The sequence below is a fragment of the Embiotoca jacksoni genome, unplaced genomic scaffold (assembly GCF_022577435.1).
Source record: "Embiotoca jacksoni isolate LCO1_2020_lvr unplaced genomic scaffold, fEmbJac1.0.p SCAF_17, whole genome shotgun sequence".
In the NCBI taxonomy this organism is placed as follows: Eukaryota; Metazoa; Chordata; class Actinopteri; family Embiotocidae; genus Embiotoca; species Embiotoca jacksoni.
Window position 1 is genome coordinate 7,178,899 of NW_027185307.1, and position 13,736 is coordinate 7,192,634.

A 13,736-nucleotide genomic window follows, 5' to 3' on the forward strand; every position below is an offset into this window, starting at 1 on the left:
AACACCACAGCAGGGGCGCACTGGTCTGAGAAGTATTTAAAATTTAGCAACCAGAAAAAGCAAACAAAGCAGGCGCGTTAAATGCTGCAGCCCACGCAACACACCTCAACCAGGGAGTGAGCAGCAACGCCGCAGCAGCAGCAGCAGCAGCAGTAGTGTAGGAAGATCAGAGCTTCAATGAAGGTTGTATTTCCTGTCTCAGCAAGCTAGTTAATTGAATTGGCTGCTTTGCTTACAAGAGGCAACTGAGGTCGGTGTGTATATTTAACCTGCTGGTTTCAAGTGTGTTTAACCAAAATATATTCGGTTTCTTTCTTGAATCCTGAATACATTCCACGTTTAGGATGAAAGGATTGTTTCATCTTACTATATGTAGAGTGACTCACAACAATCTTGGCATATCCTATGATTCTAACATTTTTCACATTTACCTTTATGAATCATGTGCTGCACAGTTATTTACTATGGCGTCAGATCAGTGTCATAATTCATAAATGTGTTTCAGATGAACACACAAATATGTCTTGTTTCAAATATACGTAACTGAAATCCACAAATACATGTATTTAAAAGTATTTGCAATTTGCATAAAATAATTTTTCCATGTTTTTACATTTATATACAAACAGTTTAACTTGCATTTACGAAGCACTTTTGGTAAAAGCAAGTTTCTTTTTAGTTTCTAAATAAATGTAGCAACATCCAAAAATGTTTTATGAAAATTACAAATACTTTAAAATACACGTATTTGTAGATTTCAGTTATGTATATTTGAAACAGAAAATATGTGTTGCATCAGAAACACATTTGTGAATCTTTCTCTGTGCATTTATGAATTATGAGACAAATCTAATCCCATAATTTACTGCAGCACACGATTTTGTCGCAACATTTGACATTTACAGTACGCTGAATCAAAAATGCAGGTCTCCTGCCTTGCTTTGCTGATAATTGATGTCCATACCTTTTGTTATAGCTCAACTATTCCTTTGTGTTTTCCACTTTTTTCCCCCTCTGGCATCCGGACAGCAAATGATCTTGCACTAATTTGTAGGGTAGGCTTATTGTTGCAGGCAGGTTGGGGTTTGTATCCATGGGGAAGCAGCCGGGGCGGCTTCCTGCAGTGGGGTTAGGCTCTTAGCTTGGTCAAGGTGACAGTGATCCATGTCTCTCCGGAGAGCTTCTATGTAGGATATGTAGCGCTATTATACCATTAAAAAATAGCAGCGGATTGAGAGATGGTGGGAGAGAAAGGAATGGCGGTGGGGGGGGAGCGTTTGATGTAGCCCTCACCTTCATAATGTCAACCCCTGAGGGATCTCTGCTAAAAGATAAGGGGTGAGCATGTCTATGGGAAAGTCCTGTACTCAGGTTTTAACGTACAGTGAGACATTCCAAAGTCTTCGTTTTATCTGGCAGGACAGTTTGATTGAGAGATGTTGCACTGCAGAAGCCAGCAGATCGATCACTCCCTGGTGTATTCGCTCACCGTAGAAATGTCATCTTAATGAAAGATGAATGACACTTGTCTTGGAAACGGTGGAAAATAACAGTGATCCATTCCTGATTCGGTGCAGGCAGCGAGGCGGTCGACTAAAATCTATTTTGTGTTTCAAACTTCAAAGCAAACCTACTGTATACATGGAGCAGTTCAACTCTTTACTGTGTGAGTCACAGTTTTATGTAACAAGCATAATGCATAATCCATTACATCTTTGACCACTTCCACTCAGCACTCAAACAGAAAAGTTAAAAAGTAATACTTAATAATGCTCCATTTGTCTTTTGGAGATTTTTAAAAAAGGGATTAGGCTTTGATTTGAAGTGCTACATACTTTTTTTTTCTTTTGGCAGTTTAGCACACAGCTGGGTCCTCTTTAGATATTCCTCACATGTATTTCATTACTGTCAGCTACATTAAGACACTACTGTCTAAATTAGTGACTCCCAAGTAGAAGCACTTAGCAGGCTACCCTTGCGGGGGTTACCCTTGCAATTACCAGGGGGTGGAAATATCAGATGTTTGACTACATATTTTAATAAATTGAAATTATGTTTAAGTAAAGACAAATCCACATATTGAGTCAGCTGTAGCAACTGCACGAAATGTCGGTAGTACGTGAGCTGATATATTTTTTTTTTCTTCAAACTTGGCAAAAAAACATTCAGTTGATACCAAGGATGAACTGAGTTGAGTTTGGTGGTCAAAGGTCAAAGTCCCTATGACTTCACATCCATTTCCCACTATGATTGTGATATATCAGGAATGCCTTGAGGTAAATTCTATAAATGTGGGACAAACATGCCCGTACATGAACTACATGTACACTACAATTTGAGTGGTTAGCGGAGGCGTACAACCACTGGGCAGTAATTTTAGTTGAAAATAATTATTGATGTAAAATGACACACAGTGTAACTCATTTAGTAACTCATTATCACAGCAAAGCGTGAAATAGACATGCCCTACCACGACAGCAAAATGTGAGATAGCCACGCTGAGGGCTGTCTAGGTGTGAAGGTCACACCTTTTGTGAGCGTGAAACTTGCACACGTAAATGTCACGTGACGAGGGATCATGTTTCCGCAGCATTTGGAGATAGGATGGCTGACTTGGTGGCATTAATGCCAGACTTCCATGCAGGACGAGGAGGTTTGAATCCATGAGGTCACAACGTTGTTCTTGAGTTGTTTTTTGTTCCCAAACCTCAGCCATATTCTTTTTCCCGAACTCAAACCGAGTTTTGGCTAATAGTTTAGTTTTCCTGTAAATCACATGGCAATCAGTAGGTTTCATTTTTGTCCAGGAAAATGTTTAACTGTCACGACTAGATGTTTCCAAGCATCACTATTTCACGTTTTGCTTTAGTGGATGGGTGTGTCGAATTCACGCTTTGCCATAATACAGGGTTGCATTTAGAACATGAAAGGGGCATCAGTTCATCTGATGACTGTATTTGGTTGATTGATTTATTTTTATTCTGCTAGACATCACTCAACTTTTCATTCGGTTTGCATTTAGATAGTAAATTCAAATTTTCCTCAAATGAAAAACATATACCTACAAAGTAGGAATTCAATGAACTGTACACTGCGTATTGCATGAATAAGTTCCCCTAACGTCAAGTTAAATGGGTGAAAATACTGTAACCATTAACCTGTCAAGTTAACCATCGGTGTTAAAAAACCGTTAGCTGTTGCTCTTGATGAGTGTACTTACCTCGCTCTCACAGATACACCATCTCTTAAGCAGGGGGATATCGTCCTGTCCTCCGAACCATATCGTAGTGGCACCCAGTGGGCCCTGCATTGCTGTATAAAAGATAATGGAATATAAAATTGTTTTTATATCCTCTGAACGTGCAGAGGCTGCGTGCTGAAGGCCTATTGTTTTTAGGGTCGTGAATCTTCTAAATCGCTGCCAGCGATGGCGGCTAACGCAACACAAGGACATTCACACGTCGTCTCAGCTCATAACCTCCCAGCAGTTGACTGGACAGCCCACACTGTGGTGCTTAAGGCGGGTGAATGGTGCGGCTCACCGCCTTAGCTCACTATTGGATTTCCCCCAATGGTGCAACAATAAAAGCATATTTCATCTGCCGGACCCTTTGAACTGTTGGTTTCCAGCACACTTCAGGATGCTGATTTTTGGTGGAGCAACAGGACTCTTTTTCCAAGTGTGGTGCAACAAATGTCATGCTGAGACTAACTTTGTGGGTTAAAGTCTTACTTCCAACATAATTAACGTTTTATACTGCATACCTGCACAGTATTTACTCACATGCATTTAGATTTTGACAGTTTGGCAGAGTCCCTGTTTTCAGTCTTTATGCTAAGCTAAGATAACAATTGCTGGCTCCAGCTGCCTATTCAGCATACAGACATAAAAGTGCTAGTGATCTGCTTATAGAAGTCTCAGCAAGACAACAAATAAGCAAACAGTTTGTTTTGTTTTTTGTTTTTTTAAACAATCTTTGGATCATGTGTCATTCAACCACTACTAAGGATGAACATTTTAGATATATTTATTATTCTTCAGCCCATTTATGATCAAATTTGTTTGAAGCCAATCAAAATTCCACATTAAACAAGAGACCCTGGTGTGTGAGTGTGTGGTATCAGCCCCGTTCCCCTTTTGCCTTGTTGACCACGGTCCAGGCTGGACGACCTCCGGCCGACCCTGAGCCATTTGAAAATATGATTGTAATCCTTGTGAGGATTTGGCTAGGGTGTCTATTACCGCTGTAATCTGTCACCCTGGCATCCAATATTCATTCCACGTCCAGGTTAAGCTCCTCTTTCTGTCTGCACCACCCATCACCATGGGAGAAAGGAACGGGGGCGGGAGGGGGTGGGGGTGGAGGGGTCCAGTAAAGGTGTTGGCTGGGGAGAGACAGAGACAGAGAGAGAGAGAGAGAGAGAGAGAGAGAGAGATAGGTTTTGAAATTGAGAGAGCACTGCTTCAATCAAGCCCCTGGGTCGGGGTGAAGAAATCTATTGTGGAACACAAGGTCTCATTAATGCAGCAAGGATAGCTTTAACCCCCCCCCCCCCTCTCCCTCCCTCCTACCCCTACCACACCCCTGACTTACACACATATACACTCACCTATACACACACACACCCCTTGCAGAGTAAAGAGAGGTAGAGATGTGGGAAAGGAAGGGATAGATGTGTGAAAAGAGATTTCTGAGGAGAAGGTGAGATAAATTCTGCAGCGTTGAGGCAAAGAAATGTTCACAGACATGGTGCAGAGCTGTGATAGGAGTTCAACATAGAACTTCATGTAAAACATTTGAATGTTTGAATATGCTGCATGTGGTGGTTTACTCTTCAGGTTTATCGTTAGAGCAGTGCTGAAATGATGGTATGTTATTGTTAACCCTGTAAAGACAGCTGATGAATGCTGCATCTTGTCTAGTGATGGTCACCATTTCCACGCGACCTTGGACAGGATGTACAGAAGAAGAATGAACGGATGGATTGAAAAATGGTAGCCTTATTAGCCAACAAGATCATAGTGTCATGAGATATTTGAGTACATTATCTCATGACAATGTTGTTTTTGATTGCCCCACTGTTATGATAATGCACAGACATAGACTGTAAATGCAGCATGTTTGTTACAACAATACTGTCAATCGAATCTTCACAGACAACAAAGGAAGAAGGTGGAATTATTTTCAAATAGTATCTCTCAAACTGTCTAATTATTTTTACTAAATCTGTGGAGGCTGGAGTGTGTGGCGAGGAAGCAAGCAGGAGTTCCTGAGTGTTTTAGTGATAAACTCCTCCATCTGTCTTTTTTTTTTTTACTTTTCACTAACCAGTAGCCAACGCTTGAAGCTAAAATGATTGACACCCACCGCAGGGTCAATAGTGCACATATTGTGTCTAATATGGTATTGGAGTCGCACCTAATGGCAAGTCTTATTTTATATATAAGCAAATATCTACAACAGTTTTATTATTTAGTCCATCATTTTTACACCCGAAGTGTCATTTATCATTTAACATGTTGGTGCTGACATGACTGTTTGGAAAATTCTTCTTCTTCTTTAAGTCTGAGATGGATACAGACATTTTTTATTTTTTTTATTTTTGTGCAAATGAAAACTGTATTTGATGCACCATATACACAGTAGTCTGTTGTACCGTTAGTAGTAGAGTATATTTATAGCTATAAAGCTGTAATCTTCATGAATAAGTATTTCATGTTACGTGACATTAACAGCACCTGATTTACACCCGTTTTTGTGAGCAGTGGCACGATTTGAAAATGGACCTGAAACTTGAGCAGAGGGTGCACAGCGGTTTTCAAGTCAAAAACAACGTCAAATCACATTTTAAAATGAATTGCTTTCTTTCATGTTTGCACACTTTTGAAGGGGAACGTGTTGGAACAAGAAACAAAGAGCAGGGAGCAAAACAAAAATTGTAAGGTAGAAATAGGAAACGACAGAGTGTGGATTCAATTTGCTCTCTGGTTTCCAAGTCCAAGACATCTGTCACACAAGCGAATCGGTTTGATTGGTGTGAGCCCATCTATCTAGATGGCTTGTCTGCAGTTAGTAAATTTATATTCCCACAAGTCCCATCTTCCATTAGAGCTTACTGCGTGGCCCGGCCAAGGCTGTCAGCCGCCATGGTCATATCTTATTTTAAAATGAGACACGGTCAAAACCTCAGTAACTTATCTGCTCCTCTCTTCTTTTGTATATGAACACTACTCACCATCCCTGGTGCAGCCTCTCTATCTGACTGTTGGTGCAGGTACAATAACCAATGAGAAAAATTCCTACTTCTCAGAGAATCTTTTCAAATCATTTTTTTTAAACGTAAGATGAAACACCTCTTTTCTTGACAACTTGTACGTAGGGCCACAATCAGAAAATGCACATGAATAGGTGATGATGCAGCTTGGTATGTTTTCCACAAAATGTACAGTATTTATTCACATATTCAAGTCAAGCAATAAATCATAGAAATTAGGAATTTGCATAAAAAGGAAGAATAATTTCTTAGAGGACAAAAGTTTAAGCGCCTTTTCTTTCTTGATTTCAAGAGATTTTTTTTTGTTTCAATACCTGAACATGACTCAAAATGTTTGCAGGTACGGAAGCACAATAAAAGTTGTAATATCTGAAATACGTGGCCTTAATAGTGCCTTTTTTTAAAAGTTGAATTACTTCAGATCAGTCATATAAAGTGTTACCTCTCTGAGAGCATCAGACAAATTGTTCTAACAAGTCTCAAAGAGAAAACAGTTCCTCATGGATAGATCGTTACTTTATTAATCCCGCAAGGGGACATTTCTTTGCTACAGCAGCATTTATAGATCCAGGTAAGGCACTAAAAATAACAGAGTAAAAATGCACAGTATATACAATGAAATAGAATAATATTAAATTAAACTAACTAAACAATAGTGCAAAGATTAAAACAAACAAACAACAGTGCAACAGTGTTATAGTTGTGAGATTGATTTGGCCAAAGGTGAGTTATTGTACCGTCGTATTGCAGTGGGCAGGAATGATCTCCTGTATCTGTCCTTGTGACAGCGGAGCTGGAGGAGTCTTTTGGAGAAAGTGCTCCGCTGTCCCTGCAGCAGGTGGTGGAGAGGCTGGTCAGGATTATCCAATATGGATAATAGTTTGTTCATGACCTGAACACTACAAATAGCGCCAGTCTGTGGAGTGCAGCTCAGTGAATTTAGTCTAATTCATTATCCACTAGTTTGCAGTGCTGCTGATTTCTATTTGAGTCGATCCGTTGGATTAGCCTAAACTGTTTCACAATAATGGGGATGACGCCAAAATAATTTAGAGCTGATGATTTGTGAAATCCACCCACAACAACATACTTGTTGGTGTATGAGCGCACACACACACACACACACACACACACACACACACACACACACACACACACACACACACACACAGTTCTATCTCACTGCATCACAATGCTAATAATCGGATTAAGCCGGTGTGTTTTGGGGCGGATCGACGGCATCTCTATTAGCGCCAATTTGGCATGACCTGTCCGCTCCAGCGACCTGAGCGCTGGTTTGGTAATCTGCGATGGCTGCCCCCCATCCTGGCTGCTTATCGTCACACTGAGATTAATAGAAACATCTTTTGTAATTGCACAAATGTCACTGTTGTCGTGTCGGGCGCTGTCAATTGTTTTTAATGTGCGCTAAACCATTAATTTGCTGGCGGGGTCCTGAGCGCTGCCCGACAGTAAAACACAGAATTCTGCTATTGATTTTTTATGAGGCCGTACACTCAGCGTTTTATCTCCCCGCTCTTCTCCGGCAGACCGGTGAGGTTATTGATCTTCATAAAGGCAGTATTTTGTCGCTAAGCGAGATGCGGGGAGAGACAGTAATGAAAGGTTTTTAACCTGTGTGTTCGGGGGGGATCGCTGGACCACTGGACAGCGCTGTGCTACATGCAGCAGATTTTCAGCTGGCTGGCCACAGGGATCGATAGGGATACGTCTTTGTCTGATTACAGAGATGTGCTGGTGAGGACGACAGTTTCTGTGTGTGTGTGTGTGTGTGTGTGTGTGTGTGTGTGTGTGTGTGTGTGTGTGTGTGTGTGTGTGTGTGTGTCTGTCTGTCTGTCTGTGGGTGTTGTAGAAGTAGCTGACACTGATTCTGCCTTATTTAAACACAGGTGAACAAAGCGTTTACCTTTAGAGATCATACAATTGCTCTCATAAAGACACTTTAAGAACTGTTTAGGCCTGGGTGATATGAACAAAATTCAATATTATAATTTTTTTTTTTTTTTACCAAATACCTCGATATCGATATTACAACAATATTGAAAGGAAGGCTTTTGATTCTCTCACACATTATTTCCACAAGTAGATGTTGTATATAATCCTCAGTAAATTGGATGTAATGACTGGAACAGTCTGGTGAGTTCAGAAAAATGACATCATTTTACCGTGATGCTGCCCTTAAAAATCTGGAAAAGACTCCAGTTACGACATACCATAATATTATGATATCAAAAATCTAAGACAATATCTCGTCTCATATCACCATATCAATGTTATGTTGATATATTGCCCAGTCCTACTTCAGGCTAAACAGTGTGTATCAAACTCACACTGGTGTAGTATAGGCTGATGGCAGCATGAAGGCATTTCCTGTGTATAAGCTCTGGTAGAATGTAACCAGGTGCTTTACAGCTACTGTACATCGTACTGTACATTACATTTATCTTACACATATAATTACTTGCTACTTTGCAGAGCAGGAGCCAATGAGTATATTATAAAATTGTATAAATTGTTTAACCTCCTCGACACTCAGTACAGTTGCTGGAATCAACTCCAGCTTGACATGCTGCAGCATTTTATATTGGTTCCCACATATTCACAGATCTCTAGTAATGATCCCATAATGACTTTTGCATTATTATAACACATTTTAAGTTCAAAAGAAAAGTCTGCATATATATGGTGGGAGATCATTGCTCAGTGTAAGAATACAGTACAATACTGCATAATTCGAAACCTAATTTCACAGCAATGAGTGAATCAAAATATACTGTAATTTAAACGTGTTAGGAACTTTAGAGAGGAAGTACTTACAAAATACAAAACGCACTTAACTAAAAATAGTTCAGTCACCGTGGTCTCGTATGAATGCAGTATAATTTACTGTGTAATAAATAGTCTGTTTTTCTCTCTCCTCCTGTATTTGTACATTTGTTCCAAGCAGAACCCTCCACTGTTACTCAATAACAGCTTTAGGTCTCCCTCGATGAATGCACCTTCCCAACAAGCCACATAGACACAGTCAACCATTCCTGCATGCCAAGTGTGTCTTTTAGAGACTGCTCACACCTCCTAAGCACGTATAACTGTCGCCTATAAATTATTGCACATCTGTCTGTGGATACCCGGCGCACCAGATGCTGCAGTTAATGGCACACCTAACCTCCCACCATGAGATGGTACACTAAAGCCCGAGTGGAATTTTCCACTGCCAGCCCGCCTTCGTCCTCCTCTGTTTCCTCCCAGCAGCCTCTGTCCGTTGCTGGGGGGAGGCCTGCAGGGGATGGTCCAGACAGGATATTAATGGGGCCCTCCAACAGTCAGAAGGCCTGACAGAACCCTGCTTCATTGTCACCTTGCCTTGGAGGACGAGGGAAAAACTTGCAAAGCTTATTAGCCGAATGGAGCAGTTTCTCCCTCTAACTTCCTTGAGCTATGCCTCACCGCTTCATTAGACCGTCTTACATCAGAGGCCTGCTCCTCTCCCTATTTCCTCACTACATCGCCACACTCACTTCCACACATACACACAGGGTGACATCTCCCACCTAATCAAGTAGTGGATTATCTTGTCCTGATAAATTGGAGCTTGTAGCACTTGAAAGGTCCTGGTGGAGGAGTGCCTCCTCCCCCTGACAGCTAGATCGAGCCCCCAGGGAACAAGGAGAGAGAACATTGCCTGGCAATGATTTGTGGTAAATCGGACAAATGCTTTTGGAAAGACCTCTTTCAAGTTTGGGCCTTGATGAATTTAAACCTTGTGAATAAACTCTGAAAACAGAGAGTGAAAGTCAGTCATTACATCTATTTCTCTGAATGAAGTTGATAAAAATGATCAAATCCTACAAAACATTTAAGTGCATGCTATAAAGAGTGAATATACTGCTAATGAAACAAGTTGGAAAGCATCACGAGGTATTTGCACATATTTGAAGACCAAAAGAGACTGAAAAGAGACTTGCTGCTCTTTTCTATTGACTGATTTTACAAATTAATTTGCGTTCAACGAATGCAAACTCTTCTTGTAATTCCAACAAGAATGAGCAGGAGAAGTTAGACATCTTAATTTCAGGACTGTGAATGACTCTTCATGATATTTGTAGTTCCACGGTGTGACAATGCAATAGAGAGAGGGGAAGGAGCTGTAATGTCAAGCGTTAACAGAGGTGTTGACAGACTCTTAAAAAATAAATGTGCAACATAAAGCCTACATGTCTTCAAATATTAATTTATAAATGCACTCTACAAAGCTTGTATAAGCACGTGACAGCATCACTGAGATTCAGCTTTCGAGTAATGCCAAGCTCGAGGAATCAGAAATCAAATATCTCCGAATGGCAAATAAGACACTGTATGAATGCATGCTTACATGGTTCTCTTAAGATGAAGGCACGTTTTTTTTTTTTTTAAATTTGCAGCTGAACAAATATCCCCAAATTCAGTCAGTAACAGCTCCACAATTGTAAGGCCAAAATGAAAAGCCTTGGGCTCCACAGATAAGAAGCACTTGTAAGAACTTTTAAATTCAATAAGTCTGTGTGTCCCATTACATGGCCAACGTGAGACTGAAAAACTTAAAATTCCCAAATTCAATTCTATCAAATTTGATGCAACAGAAATGAAACACAAAATGCTACACCCGTTTTAGCCATAACAATGGCATAACAAATGGCTTGCATTTTACTACCAGACAAAGTCCCGGACCTCCTGAATAGAAACGGTTAATAACCAACTCTGAACATGACCTGATTTGTTTAATTTATTTCTTGCTACAACTAACACATTTCTATTGCTTTCTCTTTTTCTGTTCTCTGTTTCCTCTACTCTGTGCAGGAGAACCCTTACATGTGTAATAATGAATGTGACGCCAGCACTGAGGAGCTCGCCCACCCTCCAGAGCTCATGTTTGACATCGAGGGCCGTAACCCCACAACCTTCTGGCAGTCCACGTCCTGGAAGAAGTACCCGAAGGCCCTCTTGGTCAACATCACGCTTTCTTGGAACAAGACCATTGAGCTGACTGACGACATCGTCCTCACCTTCGAGTCTGGCCGGCCCGAACAAATGGTGCTCGAAAAGTCGCTAGATTACGGGCGAACCTGGCAGCCCTACCAGTTCTACGCCACGGACTGCCTGGACGCCTTCACCATGGAGCCCAAGACGGTGCAGGACCTGACTCAGCACACCCTGCTGGACATCATCTGCACTGAGGACTACTCACGAGGCTATGTGTGGAAGTATGACAAAACTGTGCGCTTTGAGATCAAGGACCGGTTTGCGCTGTTTGCCGGGCCCCGGCTCCACAACATGGCGTCACTCTACGGACAACTGGACACAACCAAGAACCTGAGGGACTTCTTTACCATCACCGATCTGAGAGTCCGCCTGCTCCGGCCTGCTACAGGAGCTACGATGGTGGACGAGAACAACCTATCCAGATACTTCTATGCCATTTCTGACATCAAAGTTCAGGGCAGGTAAGACAAACCCATCTCCACACATGCTGTTTGATAGATTCATGGCTGGATTACCAACTAGGAAAAGTGGGCAAATACCAAAGGACTCCAGACTGGTAGGAACTTAAAAAGTCCAGCTCAAGTGATTGTCATGACTTCAATGATTTAGTTGGTTCGATTTCACATGTAAATTTGCAATTAGTCAACTAAAGTGGGGTTAATAGGGGCCCAACAAAAACCTTTAGCCAAGGGTGTCCTGACAGGTTCGTCCAACCATGCATGGACAAATTCTCTGAAGGGATGCTGTTACGATTGATAATGTAAAGACACCTCAGTGGATTTTCTATGGTTTTATTGCAACTCCAGTACAGCTACCCGGCAGCGAGGAAAAAAAAGTGTTTACCGTTAACTATTCTTTTCAATTAGGCAGTAGATCCATAACGAAGTGCAGAGTTCACCAGTTGTCAGCACGTCTTAATTAACCGAGCAGCTTACGGTTTGCTGAAGCACTTTATTTTGGACGCCAGATTCATGCAGCCATCTACTAGCCTGCGGAAAACATTCGATGTAGCATTTGAGCCGTCAGGTCGCCGCATGTTGCAATTAGTGTTTGATTCACAGGATCCACAGAGGGTCATATAACATGCAAACAAGACGCCATTATACTGTTAGCAGAAAGACCGACAAAAGCTTCCCCGGCTTCTCGACGCTACTACTACAAGAGTCACTGGGGCATAGACTTAAGTAGATCTGTTTTACACTGTGTGGTTTTTCAATTTAACAGATGTGAATGTGGTTGTGGGGGTGAAGGAATGAAGATTTAATTACTCTTGTTTTGCTCTTCACACATGAGAGGCTCGTTGCGCAGAAACGCAGAGTAGCGGAACGTCACAACAATTCGAGGGGAACGGTTAGAAGTGTTGAAGTGTTGAAGTGTTGAAGTCAGGCTGCCAGACTGCGGCTCGCAACAGCGGCTGTGTCACTGTGCCTCAGCCTGAAGATAGACTCGGGAAGATGACTACAAATAGAAACATCAGTAGTGTCCTGTTCAGCCGCAGCAAACACCACTTGCTGTAGTTGGGTGGAAAACGCAATCAAAGTTTACAGTGTGAGGGTTAACATGAGGTAAATAATGTGCTGCCCTGACATTATTTACATTCTTGTCAACTGCCTTCAAGCAATTTAATGACTTTCTAATTTGTTGATTTTCTTAATATGCCATTAAAAGAGAGTACAACCATACTACACATCGCTCCAGTGCACAGTAAATGGGCAGGTACCCTTGAGCACAAGGGGCTATGATAATAAATGCCACGCTACGAAATATAATTTTTGACTTTTCTTGTGATTGAGAAGGTCATTCAGCAAAAATAACTGGAGGGAATTTACGAACACAAAAGAGTTGGACGGGGCATCCATTCAACACACGCTGAAATGAAGAGGGCTGTCGTAAGCGCAGACTATTTATTCTATTTGACTAATCATGACCGAACTCATACATCCCTTTGGGGCGGCAGACTTGAGCAATGGCTCTGCGGCACCATCGGGCCGCCGTCGTTTACCAGCCTGCTGCTTTTAGAGTGACGCTCGCCTGAGAAATGTTCCCCACTGTTTACCAAAGGTAACACACAGTTCAGCAAATAATGAGATACACTCTACACAGAGAGGCTTCACGCCCCCCACCCCCCTCCCTCCCATGGAGAATCACTGCTTAGCCCCTTTCTCCATGCGTCGTATACGAGACATAAGCTCCTTAACCCCAAGAATACAGTTCTGTGAGACTCGCCGGGAGAGATTTTGCAGGGGCAGTGAGGTTGAATCTGGCATATTTCACTGTGCTGGACTCAGCCACCATCCGCATGGATCTGGAGTGAGGGCGGGCGTGGAGGGAAATACAGTAGGAGAGCTTGCAGATTTTCTGCCCTTGCCACAACAGTGCGAGAAACAAAGAAAAGGAACCTAAGCTCTTTGCCAAAGTAG

The 13,736-nt window shown here is 41.8% G+C and overlaps 1 protein-coding gene across 6 annotated transcripts in view; it reads left to right on the forward strand.

The window, feature by feature from the left end:
* ntng1a (netrin g1a) overlaps nt 1–13,736 on the forward strand; it is a 116,345-nt gene that overhangs the window by 45,947 nt on the left and 56,662 nt on the right. For all 6 annotated transcript variants that reach the window (XM_069151402.1, XM_069151399.1, XM_069151397.1 and 3 more), the window contains exon 3: nt 11,134–11,777. In XM_069151402.1, coding sequence (XP_069007503.1) covers nt 11,134–11,777 — 644 coding nt within the window. The remainder of the gene's footprint in view (nt 1–11,133; nt 11,778–13,736) is intronic.